Source organism: Aythya fuligula, chromosome 1 (genome assembly GCF_009819795.1).
Source record: "Aythya fuligula isolate bAytFul2 chromosome 1, bAytFul2.pri, whole genome shotgun sequence".
Lineage (NCBI taxonomy): Eukaryota > Metazoa > Chordata > Aves > Anseriformes > Anatidae > Aythya > Aythya fuligula.
The window spans coordinates 126,046,313-126,072,592 of NC_045559.1; the positions used below are offsets into that span (position 1 = coordinate 126,046,313).

The 26,280-nt window shown below is 38.0% G+C and overlaps 1 protein-coding gene across 6 annotated transcripts in view; it reads left to right on the forward strand.

Moving 5' to 3' along the window:
- Positions 1-26,280, forward strand: part of SH3KBP1 (SH3 domain containing kinase binding protein 1) — a 224,657-nt gene that overhangs the window by 185,502 nt on the left and 12,875 nt on the right. For all 6 annotated transcript variants that reach the window (XM_032182102.1, XM_032182110.1, XM_032182119.1 and 3 more), the window contains 5 exons: positions 4,640-4,741; positions 6,875-6,926; positions 10,796-10,876; positions 13,642-13,804; positions 18,385-18,470. In XM_032182102.1, the coding sequence (XP_032037993.1) occupies positions 4,640-4,741; positions 6,875-6,926; positions 10,796-10,876; positions 13,642-13,804; positions 18,385-18,470 (484 nt within the window). The remainder of the gene's footprint in view (positions 1-4,639; positions 4,742-6,874; positions 6,927-10,795; positions 10,877-13,641; positions 13,805-18,384; positions 18,471-26,280) is intronic.

The window sequence follows — 26,280 nt, forward strand, 5'->3', positions numbered from 1 at the left end:
CCAGGTCAGTTTGACATTTTTATTACCTTACATTTTATGTAATATTTGTTTCTTATGAAGTTTAGAAATTCCTCCTCAAAAAATCCTCAACACCTCTTTTTTTATGACTACGTTTTTCCAATTCTTCACCCTAATACTTATCACAAGATGAATTTTGCTAATAAATCCCAAATCCAATGTATTTAATTTACTAGCACTAATTAGTGATCTAAGGGGTTTGGAATTAGAATGGATTTTGATTCTTCAGTAGAAGAACTTTCCATCCTTCTTTCATTTTTGCCTCCACTCCCTCCTTTTATTTCATTCTTCAAAGTCAGTTGAATTACATTTGTTTGAGACAATATTTTTGAACTAGAAATGAAGGTACAATGAAGATTTGTGTTCCAATGAGAAAATGCTAAAATTTCCCACTAGATTTTTTGTTTTCTTTATGTCATGCATCTGCCTCAGCCTGAACAATGAAAACAGTCCTGTCAGCTGTAATTTTCAGTGGATTTCTGTAAGGTATTTGATTGCACTGTCGCTGCCTTGGACATGAATATAGTCTCTGACTCAAGCTTTTGGTAGAAGCCAATTTTTAGTGTAGATAAATGCTGGCCTGGCTACCACCTACCTTGCATGAACTATAGTATCTACCAGATACAATTTCATCTTTTTTGTCATTTCTTACTTTTCAGTTTTGTAATTTTCTTAATCTCTTTTTTTTTTTTTTTTTTTCTTAAACTAAGATGCATTTTAAGTAATTGGAATGCGTTTTTTCATAGAACTTCTGGGACATTTCAGCATCTGATTTTTATCTGTCTATGCTGTTATGAGTCTGGTAGAATAACATGGAGATAAAGGAGGGATCCACTTCGTTAATAAATTTTGGAATGTGTTACTGGGTTGTAATAGCTTGGTGGCTTTTGTGTAAAATCTAAATTTTGAGATGACAGCCATTTTGCCAACATTGAACACACGAAGCTATATTTAAAAAAAGACAGCGTGATTAGGACTGCGTGGCTGACAGGGACCTAGAACTGTTGGAGTTGCTTTTGCTCGATGTTGACAGCCAGCCATGTGGTTCTGATCACAGCTTCTTCATGGCACTTCAGGGCTCTGATGTCATTTGTTAGTGCATGAGGCAGCTTGTTGCAGCTCCAGCTCAGGTGTCCTCATACGGTAGGCTCTCGTGATGAAGATGTACCTGCTGTCAGCATTGTATGTGGGCTTCCAGAGCTTGCTTAATTAAAGAAAAACTGCCTAACTATTTACTGATGTAGGAAAATCATGTGTAGTGATTGGCTGTGTAAGCCCAAGTGACAAGATGGAAAGAAGAAAAAAGCAAACGTGCAGCTGTTCTGGATTAATGAGCATGAAACACAAGCAGTTTTTCATGAAAATAAATAAACTCTAAGAAAAGCATGGAGTACAAAATGCAAGTGTGCTACTAAAATGAAGAAACAGGAGTAAGATTTGTGTTTTCTAAGAGGAAAAAAAATCCAATCTTAAAAAAAATGACATGATATTGTACATTGTTTAGCCAGGGTTACTAGCTGGCTCTAGGCTATACTGTGAGTAGAAACACAAGCTTTGCATGTCCAGCAGCTTGGGTTATTAGTAATATTTTTAAAAATCTAAACTGGATATCATTTTGGTGATTTCAGGATGGCATGGTAGGGTGCAGAGGGCATCACAAAACATGCCACGTGACAGAGCAGTTGAGTGCCCTACTTGCTGGGCTGCACAAGTGGGAGAGCCAAGTGGGAGGGCTCCTGCACATCAGGAATGAGGGGTGCTGGCTGAGGTAAGGGTAAAAGCCTGCACACAGCCTGCCTGTGCCATGCATGACTGGCTGATTAGCTCAGTCCTTCGTGGAGCGCAGTGTTCACTCAGCAGATATTTGGAAACATCAGCAAGTCGAGGATCAGTTCACTAACAAAGCTTTGATAGTCTAACCAAACTGATAAATATCTCCTAAATAACTGTGATGGTCTGGAAGGGGTAAGTGTCCTTGGGGAAGGCCACCCTGCTAAAGAACAGGGAGAATGCAGGAGACAAACAGGGATTAAACATGAGACAAAAACAACCAGAAAGAGAATGAAAGTTCAGTGCCTGCCTTTGTAGATCAGGAACACATTACATCAGAGTAAAATACGGAGATATGAAGGAAGAAAAAGTACATACCTTAAACAGATGTGATACGAGAAAACATGATATTTAGCTTTCTTGTTTAGTCAGCACATATTGCCAGGTGGTGAAGCGATCTAATTAAGCTAAATAAAAGGCCTTGAAGAGAAGAAAATTAAAAAAAATAAAAAACATAAAAGCTGTGCTCTTCCTTACTGCTAGTCTGTTTTCTTTCAAATATCATCAAATGTGTTATGCATTTTATGTGTGATCCTTTTGGGTCCTTTCCAGCGCTAGATATTCTATGATTATAACTTACAGAAAGATACCAACACGCACAGTCACTGTGAGCAATATTTTAAAGAATTCTCCTGGCATTAAGTATACCTCATTAAGTCAACTTGTGTTGTTGTGTATCCCTGTAGCAGCTGAACCAAACGATACCATGGAAATATAACGATGATAAGATCATCTTGCATGCATGTATTATCATGCAATATTTTACTGACTGTTCATATTTTGGTATTTGTAGTGGATCCTCTCCCCTATTTAAATACTGCTTGCTTTCTCTACACAAAGTATTACTGTTTCCTCTTAGCTTTTCCTTCTGTGCTTCTGCAATGTGTACAAGCTTTGTAAGTATTTTTCTTCAAAGATTTTTTAAGTTGTGAAAGAGTGCTATGATTTTTTTCCTAGGAAGATGATGAAATGAAGATCAGAGTGGCCGTTTTCTAAAGTATTTGCTCACATCGCATATTCACCTTGAAAAATAAGTTCAGATCTGTCTTTCAATGAATATTTAACATGCAGTTACCCTATATATATGGCTACAACAATGACTGATCTGAGCAAGTGACATTTAAACTCTAGAGTGTTCACAGGTACTGCACAACAGATACAGCTTCACAAATTGTGTAGATAAATTGTCAAGACATGACTTCATTTGTGTTTCTACAGCTGTTTTTATACCACAAGAATGTGAATATTCTAGACCCCTTCATCCAGTGCTGTTTCTGAAGGGATATTGCCTCATAGCATATGTGAGGCTTGTAGAATTTGGCCTATTTCTTTTGCTTCTGTCCAATTTTTCTAGCTTTGTTCTCTGTAAAAACCTGTATAATTACTTACTGCATGTTGTTGCCTCTCCCTTCTACCTAAACTACCTGCCCACCTGCCTCCTTTCCTTATATCCATACCACTCTGTTTCTGCTTGCCCCTCTGTTCCAAATGCACAGATTTTTCTTTCTTTCTCACTTTATGGAAAAGCAAGAAGGCAATTGTCTTGTAATGAGGTAATGAGCCAGTTTTTGCACATCACCATGCTTTTTTCCACAGCCCACATAAGGTTTTTGCAGGGAAAGACCTGCTCCATTTTTGCAGCAGAGAGTGATGGAAAATCCTCACCACGGTGAATGTGTGGAACAGTGACCATGCCCCAAGCCAGGACTGTTAGACCTATGTCAGTACCACTGAGTATTCAGAGAACAGAGCTGCTAAATTGCAACCGATCTCTTCTGAACAGTGCTGAAATGTGATTTCTGAAAAGCAAAACCACTTCATTAAATCTCGGAGAATTTCCATAGGGCTGGATGAGAAATGTTAGCATAGTAGCATCCAGCATGTTGAACTCTGAGCCACTCAGTGTGGCTCTGCCTCCAGGACAGCTGGATGTACCTGGCTGGTGCATACGGTTTGGTCAGACCAGATCTGTAGCTGTGGAAGGGATTACAGCAATTGCTTAAGGCTGATGTAGCCGGATCGTGTGGGATCCAGCTGCAAATCCAACTCTGGTTAGTGCTGCCTGTCGTAGAATAGGGAGATTCCTACTGAGTTGTTGTCATGACCAGCCCGTGTACTGTCTATGGGTTTTCCCTTCCCCTCACGTTTCAGATGTGCAATATTTACTGCATGGCTCTGAGCCATATGAAGATTTAGGTTCACTTTTTGTATTGTGAGTACTTAGTTGTGCATTGTTTTGCCATGCCCACGACATTGTGTTGCTGAAAAACGCCACAGAAAAAAATGGTGCTTCGCAGTGTTCAGGCGTGTAATGCCTTCTTAATTGGACGGTGATCAAATTTAATAACTTCAGGAGTAATTCCAATGTGTCAAGGTTTTCTTGAAACTGTGGCAAATGAATGAGCTTTATTACCTCTTGGGATGTATGATGTTTAATTAAGTTATTGTCTTTCTCTGAAACGAAGTCACAGAGAAGTAGTGCCATACATGCTCAAAATGCTTACTGGCTTAACAGATCAAATGCTGAAATAGTGTTTTGCTTTAGACACAGACAAGCTCTTGAGCTCTTACAGCATGTTTCTTGTTCTTCCCTAGCTGCTCCATATGATAATGTAATGCAGGGTGATTACTGAAGTTTTTATCTGGTAGATTACCCTGTTAACCTGGCACTCCACTAAATTGTCATGTTCTAGCAAAAAGGCAGGACATTATGCAAAAGAGCACTTCAGCACACAAATCTGTTCAGCATCCAAGCACATTGTGTTTTGCATTTTATTTTCCTGTTTTGTAGGATTGCATTGATGTAGGTTGGTGGGAAGGAGAACTGAATGGCAGACGAGGAGTGTTTCCAGATAACTTTGTCAAGCTTCTTCCTTCTGATTTTGAAAAAGAGGTAAGCAATGTATTCTTTCAGTTTCAATGCAGAGTGGAACTGGGACTGAAATTCTGTTTCAGGTATGTGATTTAGACAAGTTTTATTTGCAAGCTAATAACAAAAAAAAATGTTAAAGGAAACGAATTTCTGAGTTACTGAGCATCTGTGAAGAGCACGTATGTGATTGGCCTATCCAGTCAGCCTTCACTACGCTGTTCTGAAAGCCCTCTGTCCTGTGTCTTAAGTTTGAGAGAGAGAAACTGGTGATCCCAGTGTAATTTGCCAAGTCAGGTGATGCAATGAAGATCAGAATTATCAACTTGTCTCCTTTGTTACCGTGGTAGAATATCCTGTTTTGCCAGCAGCCAAGCACTCTTGCAGAAAGAAGAGGGTGAAACTTTAGCTGTGAGATTTGAAAGACAACAGTGAGCTTTTGGTATCTCAGAGACATGTTCCTTTACCTCTCTCAGAATTATTAAAAAGGAAGATACAAAATCTCCAGAAAAGCCTTTTCAGCCTCTAGTTATTTGAAAGCGACAGAGTTGTTATTTGCCAAACAATATTTAGAAATCTTGCAGCTTCCTGAAGGAAAGGAATGGATTTCTTCCCCAAAAAGTCCGTTCCATTTTTAGGAACCTTTTCAGTCATCAGTGTGATATTATGAGCTTTCAATCAGGCTTTTGATGAGTATTTCACAGTGACAATGTAAGCCTTCTGTGATAAAACCAAGACTTACTGACACTCAGCTTCAATCTTTGGCAATAAAATTGGATGCCAGAGGCAAAAATTAAGTAACTTGGAAAGCTTAATAAAGGAACTATTAAACAACTCACAGAAGCTAACACGATAATTATTAAAAACGACGGTAGAAAAGCAGCAAAAACTGTTGGAGATTAGCATGCAATTTCATATCAGAATGTATATTCTAGCTTTAGGCCTAGTAATAAAAGAAAGTGATATCCAAAAGAGGCAGAAATCATAAACCGTCAGACATAGTGAGACCTCAAATTGTAATATGGAAGACAAAAACTTCACTCTTACCCATTTTCTTTGGTGATTAAATGTATTCAGTCCTTCTAAACTAAAAAAAAAAAAAAAAGTATGTCTTTAAGTATTTTTACTCTTTAGAGTAATGATGAATTTAATTTCTAGAATAAATTAAATATTCAGGCACGTAGAAATTGCAGCAAGGTTTGCTGTAAAAATTGATAATAAAATTTTATTGATTTTAGGAATGACATACATGTAGATCTGCCCATGCGAGTAAGTAACTGGTAGAACTATAGACTGTCTTTCTTTGCTTGAAACAGCACTAAAAGGGAAGGAAATGGATACTTTTGCCAGGTATTTTCTGATATGATCCAGAAACCTTGGATTCCATCCCATAGTCTGAAAGAATATGCGTTGCAGTAGTTCAGTTCTGCTTGTTGAACAAAAGCTCGGGATCTTTCCCTGTCTCCTTATTCAGTCCTCAGTTTTCCCATCCTGTTTCTTTCCCTCACATGGTTGACCCCAGGTCTCTTCTGTTCACTGCTTAGTCCCAGGCTACACCAGCTGGGGGTTTGGCTCACAATGGTGGTGGATTGAAATAGTTGATGCTGAAGATCCAACACTTTTTTGGTATTTTATTCTGGAATAGTTCAAGCCCAGCCCCATTGACAGTTCCAAGGTGATGGAAACAGTCTAGAAGTGAAGGCCACAGAAAGGAAATGGACTGGTTGGACAAGAAGGAAACAAAACTACAAAGCAGGGACATAGAGTGAGAGGGAAAAAAAAAAACTAGCTGGATAAAGAAATTAGGTATAGGGAGGGAGTGAATGTAGATGACAATTCAGGTAGTGAGCTCAAGAATAGGTTTCTTCAGTAAATCAAAGATCACACTTTGCTCTGATCTTCAGGCACATAAGCTGAACTCTTTTCTCCTCCAGCAGTATGTTTCAATTGCAAGAATAGAAAGATTAATTTGTTAATGCTATTTTCTCTCTTAAAATGCATTGTATGGAGTTATTTTGGGTACCTCTGTGACAGATCTGTATTCTCAAGTCTTGTAATTCTTAATGTTAAGCAGTCTGTGATTACATCCAACCTTTGTGTGAATGAGGTTCACAGGCATTTTTAAGTGATCTCTTTTCTTCTGTTATTAAATTTTAGAGACCGAAGAAACCACCACCTCCATCAGCTCCTGTCATCAAACAAGGATCAGGTAAGTTACAGCCAATTCTGTGCAGCACATACCGGTGAGCACATCTCAGTCTAAGCAAATGTATTCAAATTTAGATAGAATTCATGTATGTCAAAATTCATATACAGCAGGTGTATAGATAATAAGTAATAATCAGAATCAAATTGCAAATAGATGAGATAGCCCCAAAAGACTGTTGAGTGCTCTTTAAATGTTCTGCAGGCAACCATCTGCACATTTTAACATGTATTTTATAATGTATTTTATCTCTTGTTAGTTGGTAGCAAGCCTGATACTTTAGTTATTAGAAATCTTCAGTTCCATTTATTCACTCAAGTTGATGGTGTGAATGTCTGCCGTATAGACACAAAAATGCTGGAGCCTAATCGTACCTGCGGTATGAAACCACATTCATTTTACACCTGTAGATCTGATCTGTTCTCAAGAGATTTTTTTCCATACCTAAGACAGTGTTAGAGAACTTGGCTGTAATTCAGTGGCTCCATCTGAGTTTCAATCTAAGTCGTGCAAACCTGCAGGAATGCTGGAGCCAGCTGTCTGTCTCCAGGGTCTATGCTATAGTTAGATTCCTGTTTTTTCAGTACTTTACAAACATAAATATAGAAGGTATTATCTGAATATGTTCATGATATGAATATATCTGATATGAATATAGAATATGATATGACTATATCTGAATATGGGGCTGAATATATCTGAATATGGGGCTGATTATGTTTTCCAAATGTCTGAGTGTTAGTAAAGCTGGTTTTGGAGTAGGTTAAACTGAGTTGTGTCTCAATATTTAGAGCTGAAACCACTTTTATTTGTAGTTTTAAAATGACCTCTCAATACAAAAATCTACATGATTTCTTCTCAGATGTGCATGATTTATATTTTCCATGGAACTCAGAAACAGTTGAATTATCTACACCCTTGACAGGTCTGACCTCAGAAACTGAATTCCTATTCCGTTCAAGTAAAATCACAAGGCATGGGATGCACTCAAAGTTTTCATTGGTGTTGCAGTTGTAGTGGAAACATAACTATGGCTACAATTCTTTAATCCCTTAACCCCCATTAATTTGTTAAAATTCTGCAGCAGCACTAGCATTTCCCCCACTGCTGGCATGCATTAGGAAAAAAGAAATACACACAAAAAAAAAACAAGCACAGCCAATCTAGTCAGATTTTTTTCTTCTGTCTACGTGGTCAGTTCCAGCTCTGACTGGCTTAAAAAGTAAATTTCCCTCTCCTACAGTCTTGACCCAGTCATTAACAGAATAAACAAGTTACACCACAGTACAATTTGCTGAGAATCAATAGGTTATAATTTAAATGGTTTGATTTTGTCAAGCAGTTCTTTGACTACACAATCACGACTATAAATATTTGGTTTCCTTATTGGCACCCATGGTTTGTTCCTCTCACTGTCCTGAAACTCCAAAAGCATAGATTTGATTCCAAGGCCATTGATCTGACGGTGTGTCAAAAGAGAGCAGAGTAACCTTGCCATCTAGTGGTGGCTGCATATTAAAGATGTGTGAGAGAGAACTAAAGTTACTGCCTGGTGCATGTTTTGGAAAAACTCTATAAAAAGTTATATTTCTTTCAATCCATACTCCTCTCATATTTCTGTCACGTAAAATTATATAATAATACTTTCAACTTGTTTTTTTTGTTTTTTTTTTTTTTTCTTCCTATTTATATCCAAGGCATTAGCTGTGTCACCACAGCAGGATAATGTGCCCCTTTTCAGAAGTAAAAATGGATACAGCAGCCAAGACTACTGCTGTTCTTCGTTTTCATACTCAGTCTTTGACTAGTCCTGACAGTTTATGCACAGGAGTTTCTTCTGATATGTATTTAGAGATGAAAATCATCCTGTGTTTGTTACCATCCTGATATCCTGTGCTGTGTCAAACTGTCACTTTACCAAGGTGACACTGTGTTTTACCACATCCCCATGGCAGGCTTTACTGTTGATGGTACATAATAATTTCCAGTAAGGTTTCTGCATATTTAACTAGTCATAGTATGCTGAATAAAGTGAGAACTGTCAATTGCAGTCTAAATAATTAAATATCAATATATTCTAATGCAGAGCGTAAATCATGGCAGAGAATTAGAATTGGTCTTTGCAGTATAAGTCCTGCACATATAAGGGACATGTCTAGTTTGTATTATAGTATAGTGGAAAGTTTAGCTGTATTTCCAAATTATACACAGCAGTAGACTTGCCAGGGCCATCTTTGTTGGGACACTTTACAAAGCAAGGTGTGAAAGCTGGGCAACCAAAGTTAAGGGCATGAGTTTCTTACGTAGTCATGGAAAAGCAGCAGGCACTTCACTGAGTATCTGGGGTAAGCAGCATCACTGCATCTGGACTGAAGGGTAGGAATTCTCCTCCAGTGCCTCTGTGGACTTGTGTGGAGTTTCCTTGCAGGTGTCCTTCTCCAAGCAGCTAAATCAGGTTCATGGTGCCTGCCTGGGAACTGATTAATATGGGGTCACAACCCAGGCAAGGAGCACACCTGTGCCTAGAAGCCTATAGGTGTCTGTAGGTCCATTGTTTTAGATGCGACCTCTGTGTGTTAACGATGACCATTAATCTTACTGTAATTAGGTATATAGCTTTGTGTCATTTTTTCCTTGAACCCACTAGTATGTGTAAGGTTATCAAGAAGTTGACTTGTGCTTTGCATAACTCGTCTTTAGAAAGGCTTAAATTGGTTTCTATCAAGAGTTCCTCTCAGGAGTTAAGCAGTTTTATGGCAATTCAGAATTTTATTTTTTTTGACGTGATAGGTTGTTGCCTGTCCAACAGTGCAGTTATATAAAGAAACAATGGTCGATAATCACCACTGATGAGCAATTTGTGCTGTTGAGTACTGATTTCTAGGAACCAGCTGCAGAAGAGAGTTATGACTGCACATCCAGAAAATGTAAATGTATTTGAGAACTGCATAGCATAGACTGAGGCAAAAAATGCCTTGCGTTCCCTGCCTCCTTTGCTTTTCTTGGATGTCACCTACTGCAATTTTTATTGAAATACTAATAGTGTTACCTAAAGCGGTTTTCAACACTGCTAAGTTGAAATGGCATTAGCACCTAGTGGTTAGCCAACACGGTGAAGCCAATATCCAGTAAAGCATTTCTTATAATATGGGGACTAGGAGATTACATCTTGCGTGTGCCAGGAAAGTTTTGCAAAATCTTCCCACTAGTTCTCATACTCTTCAGAGCAACAGAAGTCAGTATGTCAGGGTATCTAGTACAGAGGCAGAAAAAGGCAGAAGTTTATACCTCTAGGCCAAAAGCTGTCACATAAAATAGTAACAGAGTACTGCTGGTACTAGTGTTCCCATCCCTCTAACGTGTGGAATTGAATGACTAGTGTTAGAGGTATAATGGAGTATTTTTATTTTTTTTTAACTTAATGTAAAGTAAAACTTTGTATCCATCTATATTAAGCATTCTTTTGGCAAAAATGCCCAATTAATTGGGTTAATCCTAATGATTTTCCTCACTGTTGAATTGCTCTTCAGTTAAGTATGTCTACAAAGTTAAAGGGCTACAAATATTAAATATCTGTCCACATTTAAAAATCTGTAGTGATTTTTTTTTTCCACAGAATGGTCTGAAATTTTCTACTTTCTTGATTTCTAGTCTTTGGAAAGTGTGAATTTGAATGTGAAAACATTAATTGTTTTTCTGTCCTTTATGGTATAATCAAATATTTGAAACTAGATTTATGTTCAGTTTTAACAAGAATTTCTTAAAGTAGGAGACTAAAAAAAAAAAGCCTAAGAAGCTGAAAAATTCTTGTGTGGCCTTATATGGTAGCTTGTTGGCTTGCTCAGAATTGCAAATTCTCCATTCTTTGACAGGTACCACAGATCGAAAGCATGAAGTCAAAAAGGTGCCACCCGAAAGGCCAGAATGTCTTCCTAATCGAACAGAAGAAAAAGGTATGAAATTTGCTCTCTGCAGAGAGACGGGGTACATGTGATGACACATCCTCATAGCCTAGTCCCTCAGCAGTTAGTTTTCATTACATTCATTGTTAGGTTGTTTATTACCCACACTAGCACCTCTCTGATTATATTCATTTTGGAAAGGATCACACTGCTGTTTTTAGGCTAAATTCAGGGTTTTAAGTTGTATCAATCCAGAGGTGGTAAGTGATTGCAGCCTCAACTGACGTCAAGGGGAGATACGCTCTCAGTACAAAAAATGCTTTCTAAAGCTCTGAGCTCATTAAAACCCAGGTCCTCAATCAAGCACGAGACCCCAGATTAGTGCATATTTTTTTCTTAACTTCTGTAAGCCTTGGTTTTCTAGTCAAAAACCATCAACCCTGCTTTTCTGCATCACAGTGGGGTTTTGTAAAGATATAGTCATTAGAGCCTATGAATCACCCCATTATCATTGCCAAAAATGTCATAGGCAAGGCTGTGAAGAAATAAAATAATAAAATAAAGTCTTCAAAGCCAGGTTTTTTAACATTGCAAGAAGTGAGGCATAGTACCACACAGAGCAAAGCTTTATTGTTTCATTGTAGCACATCAAGCAGTGACAAGCTTTAGTTGTTTCACTGTGTTCATGGTGCATTCTGAGTAGTTTGGGGAAAATAGTTACATTGATGTCTAACTGAAGATGGTGTCAAGTTTCATACATTTAAGTGGACTATTAGATTGCACAGACAAGTTTAATTATGGGATTTCTTAACTTTGAAGTATTTGAACTTGCAGTCTTTTAAAAAGCAAGTGTATGCACATGACTAAATGTATAATATGCACTTACAACTTAGTGCCAGAACATTCAGGCTGCACCAAGAGCTCTTCCTGGATAAATATCGTAGTGCTCTGACAGGTGTTTTAGCATTTCTATCTACATATCTTTACTTTTGGTAACATGCATTACTTCTTGTGGTTATCTTGTCAATAAAACCCTTTGCTTTCCATTTTGGATTTACAAAGCCAACTGTAAAAATGGTGGACGTTTAAATATATCACTGTCCCCCAGTATAAATAGCTGTAATTTTTCTAAATGTTGAGGCAAAAGGAGTCATGCCTACATTTCTGAAATACTGGGGAGTGATGGGAGTTGTTCAGGGTGTTGTGGCAGTACGGTTGAGCATGGGAACTTCCTTTAAGCTGTGTGCTGGTGCACTGCCTAGCCCCTCCCTAATACATAGTATAGATTCTTAGGCACTGACATGCTATATATGCTCATGGGAATAAGTGTGTAAAAATTACACAATGCACTGGAAAGCTGCAGTGTTGCAGAGGACCCAATGATTGTGTGTTGACACGTGTAAGTGTACTAAAAAAGGGTGTGTGCCTGTGAGCAACAATCACTTCCTGGACTATTCCAAATCTAATGTGGATTGTGCTTTGGGCTCAACTCTGATTCTTAAATACATGCTGTAGATACCACATACTTTTACATCTTGACAAGATTACCTAGCAATTGACTTATACGTTCCTGCACTGTTATATCACCACATATGTGTGCATATGGTGTATAGTGTTTGAATGACCTAAGAAGCAGATCAATAAGTTAAGCCCTAGGTGTCTGAATGCTGTTTCTTTCTTAAAGGCAGACAACAAATTGCATTACGCTACCATTTTATTTCAGTATTTCTGCTAGTATTCTCAGGAAAGACAAGTTTCTGTTGATTTATTCCATAATCCCTTCAGAAGGAAACCTAAGCCCATTAAGTAATATTACATTACCCTTTTACATTCCCAGTACCTGTTAGGTGTATCCAAAGGTGTAATATTCACAACATGTCGTGGACAGTATTGTCAAGGGAAGTGGGGTGTTGACACGTTAGGACACAGGGGGTGAGACTTTTATCCCTTTGAGATTTTTGTCCTTTCCTTAAGAAGAAGCAGGTTTCCTATGGCGTGACAAATGTGTTTAGTTTCCTCTATGTTTGTTTTGTATTGCAAATTCAGAGCATATTAATCACAGTTATTAAAGCATAATGTACTTGACATACAGATGTTGCACACTTGGCACTGCATCTTAGTGTTGTGGCACCTAACTATGCATAATCTGTTCTGCACATGATCCATTTTCAATTGGGAAACTGAAAAATTCAGCACTTAAATTTGTTTAAAAGACTAAATAGAAAGTCTGATTTTTCAGAGGAGTTTACATTCTTCCAAATATTTCTAGATTTTAATGATTATATTTTCATTTACCTGTTGTTCACATGAAACACGCTTCCTCCCCCTCCTCCTTTTCCCCCCCGAAATCATATTTCTCTTGGTTATTCGATAGACATTAAGAAAATCCAGCATTATTATCTTTGTTTGTGACCTTCTAACTTAATATTGGTCTCATAACAGAATTTGATATAAGTTCTACTCATGGGAAATTGTTCCACATGGTATGTAATTTCTTGACATCCTTTTCACATACGCTGCAAAACCAGTGGGTTACTAAAATCAAAACTGCTATTCACATTCAGATACTGCACAAACATTTCAGACACGAGGAATTACACGCAGAACATGCAGTCAGTGCAAACTGATTTGTGGTACACATTTTATTTTAAATAAAGAACGATTTAGAGCAGAAGAGGAAAGGAGATAAGCTTGTTCTTTGTATATGGTATATCTACAGTTGAAGAGTTCTTGTTTAATTATAGACTTCTGAGTGCAAATTAATTCCACTTAATAATGTCTGTGTTCTTTTTTTTCTGGAAATAATTGATTTAAAGAAAGACCAGAGAGAGAGCAAAAACAGTTAGACTTGCAGAAGCCTTCAGTTCCTGCTATACCTCCGAAGAAACCTCGGCCACCCAAAGCAAACTCTGTGAATAGACCTGGTACCTTGCCCCCAAGACGGCCAGAAAGACCAGTTGTGCCTGTGACTCATACAAGGTATTGTTTCCTATCTGTCCAGTGCTTTTGGGATTAATGGGAAAAAAAAAAAACAACACGTTTATAGAATTTTAATTTTGCAGTTAATATCATCGTTTGTTTCACAGTAAACTGTATTTAATAATAATAATTAAAAAGAATAAAGCCTTCTAGTCATCTGGCTGCATCATGACCATCTCCTCAACAATTACAATCTTAGCCTGGTTACTGCTAGTTCATTTCTACTGCTGAACACACTCTTACTGAAATGTCATAGTTTCCAATGAAGAATATGTGAGTCTCTTGTGCTGATTTTGATTTATTTAATCTACCCAATTGTTCCATCTTAGCCAGAGCACAAAGTCAGTGCAGAAGCTTAGTTTGTACTGACGAACAGGGTTAGACAATGCACATTTCAAGTACTGTCAGCTTGGTTTCAGTCTGTTTTCCTAGATCACTGTAGATCAGTTTTTAGTACAACACGTGTGTCTTCATAGAATGCCCTACAAGCTGATGCTGCTGCAGAAAACTGTTATCAAGTGATTTATTTTCTAATGTCAGTTGTTATTCAGTAGTTACACATTGTTCTTAATCAGAGGTGGTTGCAGCCTTTGAGGAGCACTGAGAAACTGGGCTTGCAGACACAGCTGTTGGATACATTTAATCTCTGCTAGAGCCTGGAAAAGCAGAGGCTGTAGAAGTTAGAAGCCTCACCTGTAATCCTAATTAAGTCTAGATGGCTACATGATGGTCATCAGCTTCTGGGCTGTGCACTGTAGACTACCTCTATGCATAGTGAGTAGAAATGGGTGAAAAACAGAAAAAAAAAGAAAAAGAAAAAAAAAAAGCAGTTGTGTAAAATAGGCAAGCTGCGTATCTTGCAGAAATAGTACAATGTAGACATAGAAATAATTTTACTATTGAACTGTTAGAACAATTAGCTGCCGTGGAACTAGTGGAGTTCAAATATACTGATGGTGGATTAAGTACCAGATTGGAGTATAGGGTAGAGTGGAATAAAACAGAAATCCTAGGCATCAATTCCCCTCATTCCTCTACATATGGCTCATTAAACAAATGCTCTCGGCATGAAATCTGAGACACATAAAATAAAGAACCCGTGCCTGCCTTGTGCTGCCAGTTTCATTATATTGAAGTGCTTTGGCTCTGCATCTCTGAGAGCTTACGCTTCTATCCATGTGCTACTGCCACAGCTTCTCTGGACTCCTCGGCTTTGAGCATGCTTGCCCAGATTTTCCACAACGTAGTCCACACCTGCTGATTGCTTGGGCATGCCTGAAAAAACAAGTGTTTACTCTGGCCTTTACATTTAGCTAAGTGATGTCTTCTTGGCAGCACCAATACATATCCTAGTGTTCAGTTCACTGGCTGGGCATGTGACAGGGCAGTTACTCTTTTGTTCTACCTTTTGCCTGGAATATTTTAAACATTATTTTACCTAGAGTTGTGGGTGAGTGTTTTACTGCTCTGTTTTCTAACTCCAAACTTTATAAGGAAATAAACCATGCATATTTTTTCATGCATGTTTCAGTTTTCATGTTAACTAAGTGAAAAGGCAGATCTGAACAGCAACAATTTCATTGTTATTTGTCCAAACACTGTTATATCTAGCACAGAAAAAATACTTCCTTCTTTTTACTTAATATCATATTTGAAATAGTTTTATTTGTAACAGTAATTAGATTAAAACTTTAGAAGACAAGGTGGTTTTTAAAGTGATGATGATGCCGTGCTGATGGTCAGAGAGCTAACATTTTCACTCTGAGCTGCTGTATCAGCTAATTCAAATTAACAGATTTATCTCATATAGCTGTTCTGCCTGGTAAGCTTTAACTTGCAGGAATGTCTTGTAGGAAGAGGGCAGAAAGTTCACATAATGAAATAATCCATGGAATAGACTTTGAGTTACTTGAATAATTAAGAAATGTGAAGCTTCAGATGAAAGGCACTTTAATGAAGCTTTTTTTTTTTTTTTTTTTTCTTTTTAATCGGTTCAATTTAATAAGATAGCAAATATTTTTAAGACCTCCTGGTATCCATTTCCAGAAGCCGATAGACCTCAGGCAATTGGAATAAAAATAGAACCAGCAGAATTTTTGCTGACCCTAGGGGGAAAAACTACTGTAGATTTATAAAGTGAGTCCCCTGAGATTTCCATTGCTGCTGGTTAGCAGAAGAGGGCTCTTTTTTTTTTTTTCTGTTCTGTGTAAGTGCCTTACATCTCATGCATCTCACTGACTTTTTGTGGTAATGATTGTTTTTCCATTTAAATATAATCCTTCTTCCTTCGAGGCAGTTTAGGACTTCAAGGGCAATAGGAGAGGTGAAGAACATGTGAAGCAGAGAATAGCTGTCAATTTTCTCCAAAGGCTGCACAGCTTATTTAGATGCACACGTGATTACACAGTTTACTGAGGAGTCAATTACCTGGAGTAGACAAGCCCTAAAAGACCTACAGCAAGTGCATTTTCATCATCCATCTAAACCAAGCTGAGTCTGTCCTGCTGCTGCTGCTGGAAGGGGCAGGTTCCCTCTCTTGGCAGCCCATTCCTGCAGCCTTCCTTCTGTTAGCACCAGCATTTGTACAGACCTTCAGCCATATGGGTCACGGAGTTGCTCCAGATGGCAATTAATCACTTTGCAAGGGGGCTTCTATTTTCTTTCAGGCTGATCTTCTGGCCAATCGAGCTGACAGCCTATCTGCATGGGCACGAGCAGAGGGAGGGAGATGCTGTGACCAGGAAGGGATGGCTCCGCTCATTCCCTAGCAGAAGGAGAGTTGATTGACATAAGGAGCCTGTTGATTCTTTTGACAATAGAGTTAGGTTTGGGTTTGTTTTTTTTTTGGTGATGTCATATATCTTGGTATCTTCTGTAGTCAAATGGTAAATGTTGTGATTTTCAGTCCTAAATCACACCATCCTAAGAATCTCCTCCAAAACAACACTCACATAATTGCTTAAAGCAGTTCCAACTCACATGTTGCTCTCAGTTAGCAGGGAAATGCATGTACATGTGTGCAAAACAGAGTAGCAGTCAGATGCTCATTGCCGTGTCAGCCAAGAAAGTATGTTGCTTCTTATATATTTGCAAATAAATATACATATATTTATATATATGTATACATTTTTTTTGTAAGTGAGAGGCCAAAGATAGAAAAATTAATTGATCAGGCGGATCACTTGGAGTAACCTTATTTATCATCTCAGTAATTAAGCCGTGGTTCCAGCAGTATGTTGCTTCCACCTTCCACTGCAGACTGCCTGCCAAATTGATGATTGCATTGAACATTGGTTTTCAGGTCATGAACTGGCTGTCCATCTTTTATGTTCTTAGAAGTCTTGTCATCCTACCACTGTGTTTAATTAGATTCATTTAATCTGTGACCTCCTCTAGTTTTTACACACATTTTTGGACTCTTTACCTATCACAGCCTTCCTGGAGTGTGAAATAGGGTTTCCAGCTACTTTGTGTTTTGCTCATGAGCTATCACAAGTGGAGATTCAGGCATCAGATTATGGCACCAAAGCAGAGATAAATTAAAAATCAATGAGACTTAGGAGTTCACACTGTATTTTACTGTCTAATTGCTGCTCATAGAAATGCACATCTGCCTGGGTTGGTCTGTATTTTACCCACAATTCTGGTACCTTACGTACATTGTAATTGCTGCAGTGCTGTGATGGGGATAGTTAATGTGGAAAAAAACTATGATATTTATAAGGTGGCCTGATAATGATGGTATATAGAATTTATTGCATTTATTGAACTGTTGTTATCATGGTAAATGTCACAGGGATTTGTCTGTGTGACCTGTGCAATGCTGAGCTGTGTACCTATTATTGGCCCTTTCTTCTTAATTATTTCAATAATCTGGTTATTTTAATAGATGTAAGTAGCTGTGGGATAGAAAGCTATACGAAGAAAGAATAGTCTTGTTGCTTGTGTTTGATCTCCTGTCTGATTTTAAAATAGTTCCTCTCTTTAAAGTATCACAGCTCTTGACACTTGGCTGTTCATTTTCAGACAGAGTGGGTGATCTTGTTTCTTTGGACCTGTGGAAGCCATATTCAGAGCCTAGTCTCATAAAATATATGCAAAAACAAATAGAAATCTCCTTTAGGTGGAGGAGTTGCATTAGTGAGTAAGCATTTGGGACTGCTGGAACACATGACTCTCCCGTGAAGGTCCTCCCTGTCTGCAGTGCCCTGGATCACCCATCGCTGTTGTTTCTGCCAGCCAAGTAATGAGAAGCAGTTACAAATCAGATCCTGAAGGCTGTCCCTTTGCCTGTAGATTTCCTTCGTATGGAGATGCTGTGGACATTTGAAGAATTATTCAGGACACTACGGTGTCTAAAATAAGCTTTTTTTGACAGGTGTTAAGGAGAAATGAGATAAGGTTAATCCGTACAGCATGTCTGCTTACTGGAGATTGCTCTCTGACATATTGCTACCACTTTGGTGCTACAAAGGAAGAGTATTTCCCTCTCTCACTAGTAATTGCAGGTTAGCTATCAATTTACTGTAACCCACACACAAACTCCAATAAAATATCTCCTCTTCTTGATCCAAATGTAGGAGCGATAGTCCAAAAGTGGAATTAGTGGGCAGTACAGTATCCGGCACTCTAGAGAAAGACTCCTCTGAAAGAAGCAATGACATTGGTAAGTCACACTGCTTTTTATAGTTTCCTGAGAAATGGACGGTGTAAATCTCTGCTTTTTAGTGACTTTGTTGTGATCCAAAATGCAGCTTGAGGATTTGGCAATGGATGTATGGATGTGAGTGAACTGATATCAATTTTTAATTGCAGAATTATAGGATCATTTCTGATGTATTAAAAAGGTTTTGTTTGTTTGTTTGTTTTTCTGTTAAAAAAACAAAAAAACACTACAGAAGTATGAAATGGTGAGCTATTTTGGCTAGGAGGGCTTTTGTTATTTTTGTTTAAAAGCAAAACATGAGAAGGCCAACAATAATAAGTCATGCTTGTTTAACAGATGTAATATTAGTGCTGCCATATTTTTAATGCTGCAGAAGACTGTATTTTTGATGTAGTTAGTAATCTTTGCATTTTCCAATACAAAGCAGTAGAGACCAAATTCAGGCTGATTTGAATCAATTTTACTGAAAACACTGGTTTAAAAAGTCTAAATTTCTGTTTAAAATAGTCAGTCTTTCTACACCACAAACATTTTCATCGAGAAATCACCTGGAAAGTAGTAAAGGTAGGTTATTTTTCTGTCTTCTCTCGTGCTCCTCCCTTCTCAAGTTTGCAGTGCAGGACAGCTGTTTGCAGGGTTGGGTGCTGCGGCAAGTGGCACTCTAAAAGCAAGGTGCTCCGACTCCTGTCCCAGGGCTGGAAGCAAAGCCCCCGACAGCCATCTTCCACCCACACTCAGAAATCCACTGGTGACAGCTGCTGCCGTCGCTCTCCGCAGTCGCAGCTGTGCAGCAACAGACCCGTTCATGTAAAAAAGGCAGAACCGGGGTACCCTGAATGCGTAAGCATTGCTACCTTTCACTGGCAGCACTAAATGCTGTTTTCATGTCGTGGTTTCTACCCAGACTGCTTTCTTAGTAAGCCATTTCTGTAAAATAGTAAGTTTTCAGCAGCCAAATCTGTCTTTTCTTTGGACTTGGAAGCAGAGCTTTAACTTATAGATGGATTTTAATTGAAAAGTATAAATAAAATGCTAAATTAATTTAATTTCACATAGGTTAATGAGCTTTCCAGCATCCATATGTCTGCTTTTTCTTAACCTTCTGCTGTTGCTATGTTTTATGATAGTAACATTTTTCTGGAGAACCAAGTGATTTTTATTGGGATTAACATGGAAAGCTAGGAGTTTGAGTTAAATTGCATGAACATTTTTATTGTGTATATTCATATGAAGGAATTTTATGGAAGTGCAGAAAAATTCTACCATTCAATGCTTATTACCCATGTTCATAAATTTGCTTCAAAGCCAGTAAGCTTTGCATACTAGAACGAAAAAGTTGTCTGCAAATAGCATATAACTGTGTGAAGGAAGTAAACTGTTAATCCTCATGCTAGTTTCTTCATAATTGCTAGAAAGATAAAAGCACAGTGTGTTTTTTATTTTTTCTGTGTTTGGACAACCTATTAAATTTGGAAATTTGTTTTATCATATTTTCTGTTCATTTCCAGAATTTAGCTGTTGTTTGTTTCCCTTTTAATGAAGAACAGGCGCCAGAAGAGTCCATAAACCAAACCAACATACACAACATACTGCAAAGGGCTTAGCTGGTGACCTCCTGTTACCACTAACAAGGGAAACCTATTGAGCCCAAGGATAGAATAGTGCGAATACTTAGATAGGTATAACTTGATAGGGGTCAAACCAGAGTGGCATTTACAAGGGCAAAGCATGTCGTTCTAGCCTGTTAGACAACTTGTTAAAAGAGAAAAAGAAAAAATGTGATGATTTTGGAATGAAAGTTGACCCAAAGGTCATGCATGACTAATATGAATTTTCAGGAGGCTTTTGATGGCTCCTGTAAAATATTGTTAAAGAAATAACCTTTTGAGGGAGGGTAGAGAAATAAATTAAAACTTCATAAGCCAAAACAATTCACAGTGGACTCATGTCTTTTACTGTGAGGAGAGGCTTAGAGTTTAGGACAGTCTATAAGACACTGTAAATGCAAAGATTTAAGATAAATGTGCTAGATTTTTTATTTATTTACAAAGAAAACAGTGTGTTGGTGAAATCTCTTGGATAAATGAGTAATTAATAAAAAAGATGGGTGACTGTGGAGTATTCCCAAACAGCAGGTATTCCCAAACAGTGTATTCCCAAACAGCAATGGGTTCGGCAGCATGAGTCCAGGTAACACTTAACTGTGATATGCATTACTGGTGTTGTCCTGCCAGCACGTGCTCTGTGGGAAGGGCAGCCTTAGCTTCTCCTAGGTTCATCCTTCCAGTCAAAATGGATCTGCTTAAATCTAGTCATTTTATGTCTTTTTTTTTTATGTCATTTTATGTTCATTAATCCAAAATCATGCAGTTAAGTAGAGGGGACATAAGTGACAGACACGGTGGGGATTAGCCATAGCCTTTGAAGAAAATGGAAGTTCAGCATCCTTCATGGCAGCTCAGGTGTTTGCCCATTCTGGTGACAGGGTTGCTGTTTATTCCTTTATGAACCCCAGTACAGTTTCAGCACAACTACAGCTCTCATAGAGGAAACTGGCCAAAGCAGTGCTCTGCTGCAAGTTGCCTCACCTTGTTTCGTGCTTACATGTATGTTAAGTACTAAGGGTGAAGCACAACAGCACTGTCCTGTTTTTTGTGCCATAAAGAGGTTATCTGGGCAATGGCTGTCACTTTCTCAATGTTTACACCCTATAGCTGGTTAAAAGGCCTCCTAAAGGAGGAGGAAAGAGAACATACGGAGTCCTTTCATATGCCATCTCCTAAAAGTCAAACAAGTGGACAACAAAATTAGTAATTCACACAGCAGTTGAGAAATAATATGTAAAGGCATTGAGGAATCCAGGTGCAAAACTTGTATTCTGTCTAGGTCCCCCATTACAGATCAGCGTGTTAAACACTGCTTGCTTTGGAAAAGTTATCTTTCTGTTTATTTTCTAAGTAATATTCCATCCCAAAAAGATTTGGTGTCAGTGAACCAGCGTTGCCTAAGCAGAAAACCCCATGGTTTTAAAAACTCCTTTAGAAACATTCTCATTCAACTTAAGAAAGTTGCAATTGCTTGAGCAAGGCTGAGGTGATATAAATACTGTGCCTAACATTCCCTCAGATGCATACATGAGAAGTGATTTTTATGTAGATGTTAGCGCATGGCTTGATTTTACTAGCATGTTATGCTGAGTTGTAACTTGACATTTAAATTTCTTGATGATAATACAGCGCTGATTACAATTTCGCAATCTGTACTGACAAGGGCAAGTCCTGTTCAGCAACATCGCTGCTGATTGTAGATATGATAGCAGCTATTACTACTGTTGTTCATGCCTCTGCTTCTTTCCACAATTCTTACAAAAAACTTTGCAAAACTAGCCCTCAGAATATATTATTTAAGAAAAAAACATTCCCCATTCCTCCTCACTTTTTCTTTTGTTTTCTTTTTCCCTGTTTTCAGTGATGCCTTTCCTTTCCCTTCCACACATATTTCATCCAGCTTTTCCTATTCACATCTCTTTGCCATGGGTAACTCTTCTTCATTTCGTGAGGGTAAGGCTTTTTATTTTCCATTTCCTTTCTGTCCTGTCTTTGCTTTAGTTGACAATGTATAACAAACTTAAATACTTTGTAGAATACCTAATGTGTACTTGGCTGTTGCAGATTTTTTTTTAATTACAAGTTGAATTGGAGCGTACTGTGACAGAAAATCTTGCACCATAACATTGCAATGATAAATCGTTACAGTTTCTTTCATTTTCCCATAAGAAATTTGAGCAATGTAAGTGAAGTGTAGAGTACGTGTACACTGTTTGTCAATGCTGTGGTTTCATTAATGTGTTCTTACAGACAGATGGTGTCATCACAAAGTTTAATGCATTTATTCCACTGTGATGTCATTCTGTGTTACAAAACATACAAAACAAGAGTCATTTAGCAAGAAGAAGAAGAAGGAAAAAAAAAAAAAAAGGAAAAGCACCTATTGGCTTTCGGTGGTTTGCATGGTCATGTCACCCAAGACTTGCTTCTAAGTATTGCTGTGGTTAAATCACAACAATTAGATCTGTTGTGAATTCTCACATACAGGCTACTGCTCTAGAATGACATTTGAATAAGTGGCTTTTAGAGCTTAATTTAAAATTATTGCAAAGCAACATAGCCCACGCTGAAAGTAAGCCCACTTCAACCACCACAAGAGCAGTCCCTATATAGAATGTTACTGATTTAAACAGCTTCAATTCATGCCCTCTTGCATAACTCAAATTTTAGGTTATGTATTTCTTTTTATTTTCACAAATAGTTGTTATTTCTGAGGACTAGTGCAATGACAAGTGGGGAAATAAAAAGAACAAAAAACTAGCTCACATAATAATTTACTGGATCAAACACTAACGATTCCAGAAGATTACTGAATTATTCCAATTAACTGTTGGTATTGAGTTCTTTCTATATGTCCAGATTAATCTCAACTCTTTTAACTATATGCACACCCACTGTGGAATGCAGCAACCCTGAAACAATTGTATGTCCGTCTTGTACATGTATATCCAAAATAGGATTGCTTTGAAATCATCTAATATTTATAATCCTATGGATTTAAGCTAAGTGATTTAAAGAATAAGCCACAAATAAATGAAAGTGATGTGTCTACTGTGGAAACGCTCAGCTCATGCACACAAGCAGCAGTTTCTGCACTTTGCAGAAAGACTGAGCTGCACAGGCGATTCGCACACAGAGCCAAGTGGACACATCTTTCCAATGTTTTTCCTGGCTCCTTACGCATTTGCATAGTATTTATGAAAGCAGTTAATAATCTTTAGCAGTGCTAACAGAAGGCACATACGTATTCGTTGATTCCTGCTGAAATATATAGTCTTGGAATGATTTTTCGAAGAGATTGCCTGAAAGCTGGTAAACACGAGCACATTTTTCAGTGTTTGCTCAGACTTTAATCTGCGGGGCATTGGCGCTGGATCATGGAGCTCCGGCTGAACCCTTGTCATCAGCTGTGCTCTTTTTCTGTCCCTCCCCCAAGCCTGGTGCTGAGCTGCCTGGAACGGTACTTAAAAATACCCTACTTCAAAATATCTAACAAACGCCAATTCTTCAGCATATTGTGTTTCCTTGAGCTGTATTTGCAGATGCTCCAGAGTTGCTACGCCGCTCCTCTGTGCTCGTATTTATTAGGAGAGGTGATCGCTGTGCCTCTGCTGGAAGAAAGTGATTTAATAAGGTTTGGCCCACACTAGGGAAAAAGGTGGAGAATCTTTCCAGTAAAATGTTGTAGAGTGGAGCATTTTTGTGTTTAAGTCACAGGCCATTATACTGCAAGACATTATAATTATGTTGCCTGAAGACACAGAGTAGTAGTTGGAAGAAGGAAAATATTGCTGAATATGAGAGTTGGAGGACAAAATGTGGCTTTTACAGTGAAGACAAAAATCTGCCTAAACCAGTTGTTTCTTCCTATGCAACTGTTCACGTTCATTTATTTTAATATAGCAAAGCAAAGGAACAGAACTACACAAGTGGGTTAAGTTGTAATATTTATGTCACTGAATCCAAATTACCCACAAACATAGATGTGAATTGTAAATATTGTAATCGGGGATATGGTAATGGTCCATTAAGAAAATTAATTAGGTCTCTTGCCCCAGAGGGTGCAGAAAAAGGCAATCAAACAGAAATTTAAATCATTCTCCATGTGTGTCAAATGGAGGTGCCTGAAAACAGCATATCCATTTCTTCTAGCTCAGTTTTCTTGACCTTTCAGCTCTTTCTTGGCATCTTCCAAATTGTTAAAAATAAAATCCTTATGAGGGCACTGGCAAGTGGTTTGCTAAGCTCATTATGGCAGCTTTTACATTCTGCTATTAAGCCAATAAAACTCCAGGCTGAAATGTGAAAAGCTAATTGTATACTTTAGGATGGTGGCTGCTCAGTGGCTGTCCTCGAAGCCAGGCAAGCAAAGCTGTTTCCAGCAAAGAGTTGTGACTGCAGGCCTTCCAGGCACATCACCGTTACGCTCTTACAGTAACCCTGTGGCCAGGGAACCCTCCTGCTAACAGTAAATTACCTGAATGTTAAAAAGAGCCTGCAGTTAACCATGAACGAGATCCTGCATGATGCTCTCCATTCAGCACAGAGAGAAGAGCAGAATCCAGGCACCTGAAGCAGTTAAAATAGTTCTGGGCTTGTGAAAATTCCCAGAAATGTTTATATTCTCTATTGAGTTGCTTTTAATTAGTGCTGTGTGCTGAATGGACAGTAATGCAGGAGATCTGACCTGCAGATCTCTGTCTCCTTTGATGCAGGATAGCTTTCAGGATTAATGTATTTAAAGACAGCGTACCATTTCACTAGCCCGTTGTCAATCTTCTAAATGTATTGAATATGATAATGAAATGAAATCTACCTCTGTGACTTTTGTGACACTATCTTCTTCAAATGAATTGAATGCCACCTTGGCCTCATTTATTCCAGCTCTGCTGTGTTTCTCCTCTCTGAAATCTCATCATTAGCATTCTGAATATGTTGATTCTGATACTATCCATCACTTCCCATTTCAGTTTTCTCAAGGTGAAATCTCTCTGCTAATTCAAAAAGCTTTCCATCTTCATTATGTAGAAATGACTTTGCCCAAAGACAAAAAAAAAAAAAAAAAAAAAAAAAAAAACAATACCAAAATAAAAACCCACAAAAACTCGATAAAATTGAGGCCTAGCCATATTTTCTGCTAGAATAGTAAATGCACAGGAGGACATAGGTGAGAAAGAAAGCATAATCATTTAACTTCTTCTTTCTGGGATATTTTTTTGAAATATTGAAAGTTGTTTTCCAAGAAGCTACAAATCTATTTAGCTCAAAACTTATTACTCAACTAATTGTTTGTTTTCTTGAACCTGGGTATTGTTTGAAACCACCAGCATCATGCTTTTAATGACCATGTCTCCAAACAAACAAGAATGGGCTAAAATCCTGTTCTTAAGTGGCATGGAAAGATACCAGGGGATAGTTGTTGCACAGCTGATATTTCTCCTATTGCTTAAATATGCTTGCTTGGTAACTGGGCATTTTGCTGTGTATATTACACCAATATGCTAGAGTTACTCGGGCGTCTTTCTCCTCATCTAGTGAATTACCTCATGAATTACTGGCTTGATCAGAGAGGCAGTAATAATAATGAATGCATCTATTTATTTGTAGAACAAGTATCACCATATATATATATATATTTTTAATTAGAGATTCCCACTGTTAATTGAAGGGTGTCTTATGTCTTCTGTGTGCTCAAGAGAGCCCTTTCTACTGATTATTACTAGCAGACACAGAGAAAGCCGGACCAGTGCAGAGTTCACTTCTACTACACGCTGATGCTGCTGTACTAGTGTTCAACATGCCTGTGAATATGGTAGACTGGACTTTATTTTTAATGGCCTCCCATTTGGTACAGCTCAGAAAGGTTTTACATTTTGCTTAGCACAGATATTTAAGCTTGTAATGTCTGATGGCTCCAAAAATACACAACAAAATTAAATTACTGTGTTTAATGACCTCAGTGAGTATAGTGTAGTCACACCCATATAGTTTTGCTTTCCATTAGCAAAGTAAGTAATCATATAACCTCTATAATTGAATTAATTACTGTATCTGCAGTATAGATTATAGTAAGGCGTCATGTTCCTGATTTTCTCCACCAGTGGATGGGAATTTCCCTGAATGGTGATGATCACGGAAGGTGGTGATAATCTTAGAAGTAGAGGGGATTTGGGAGCGACAGCCACATCTAAATAAGGAGAAAA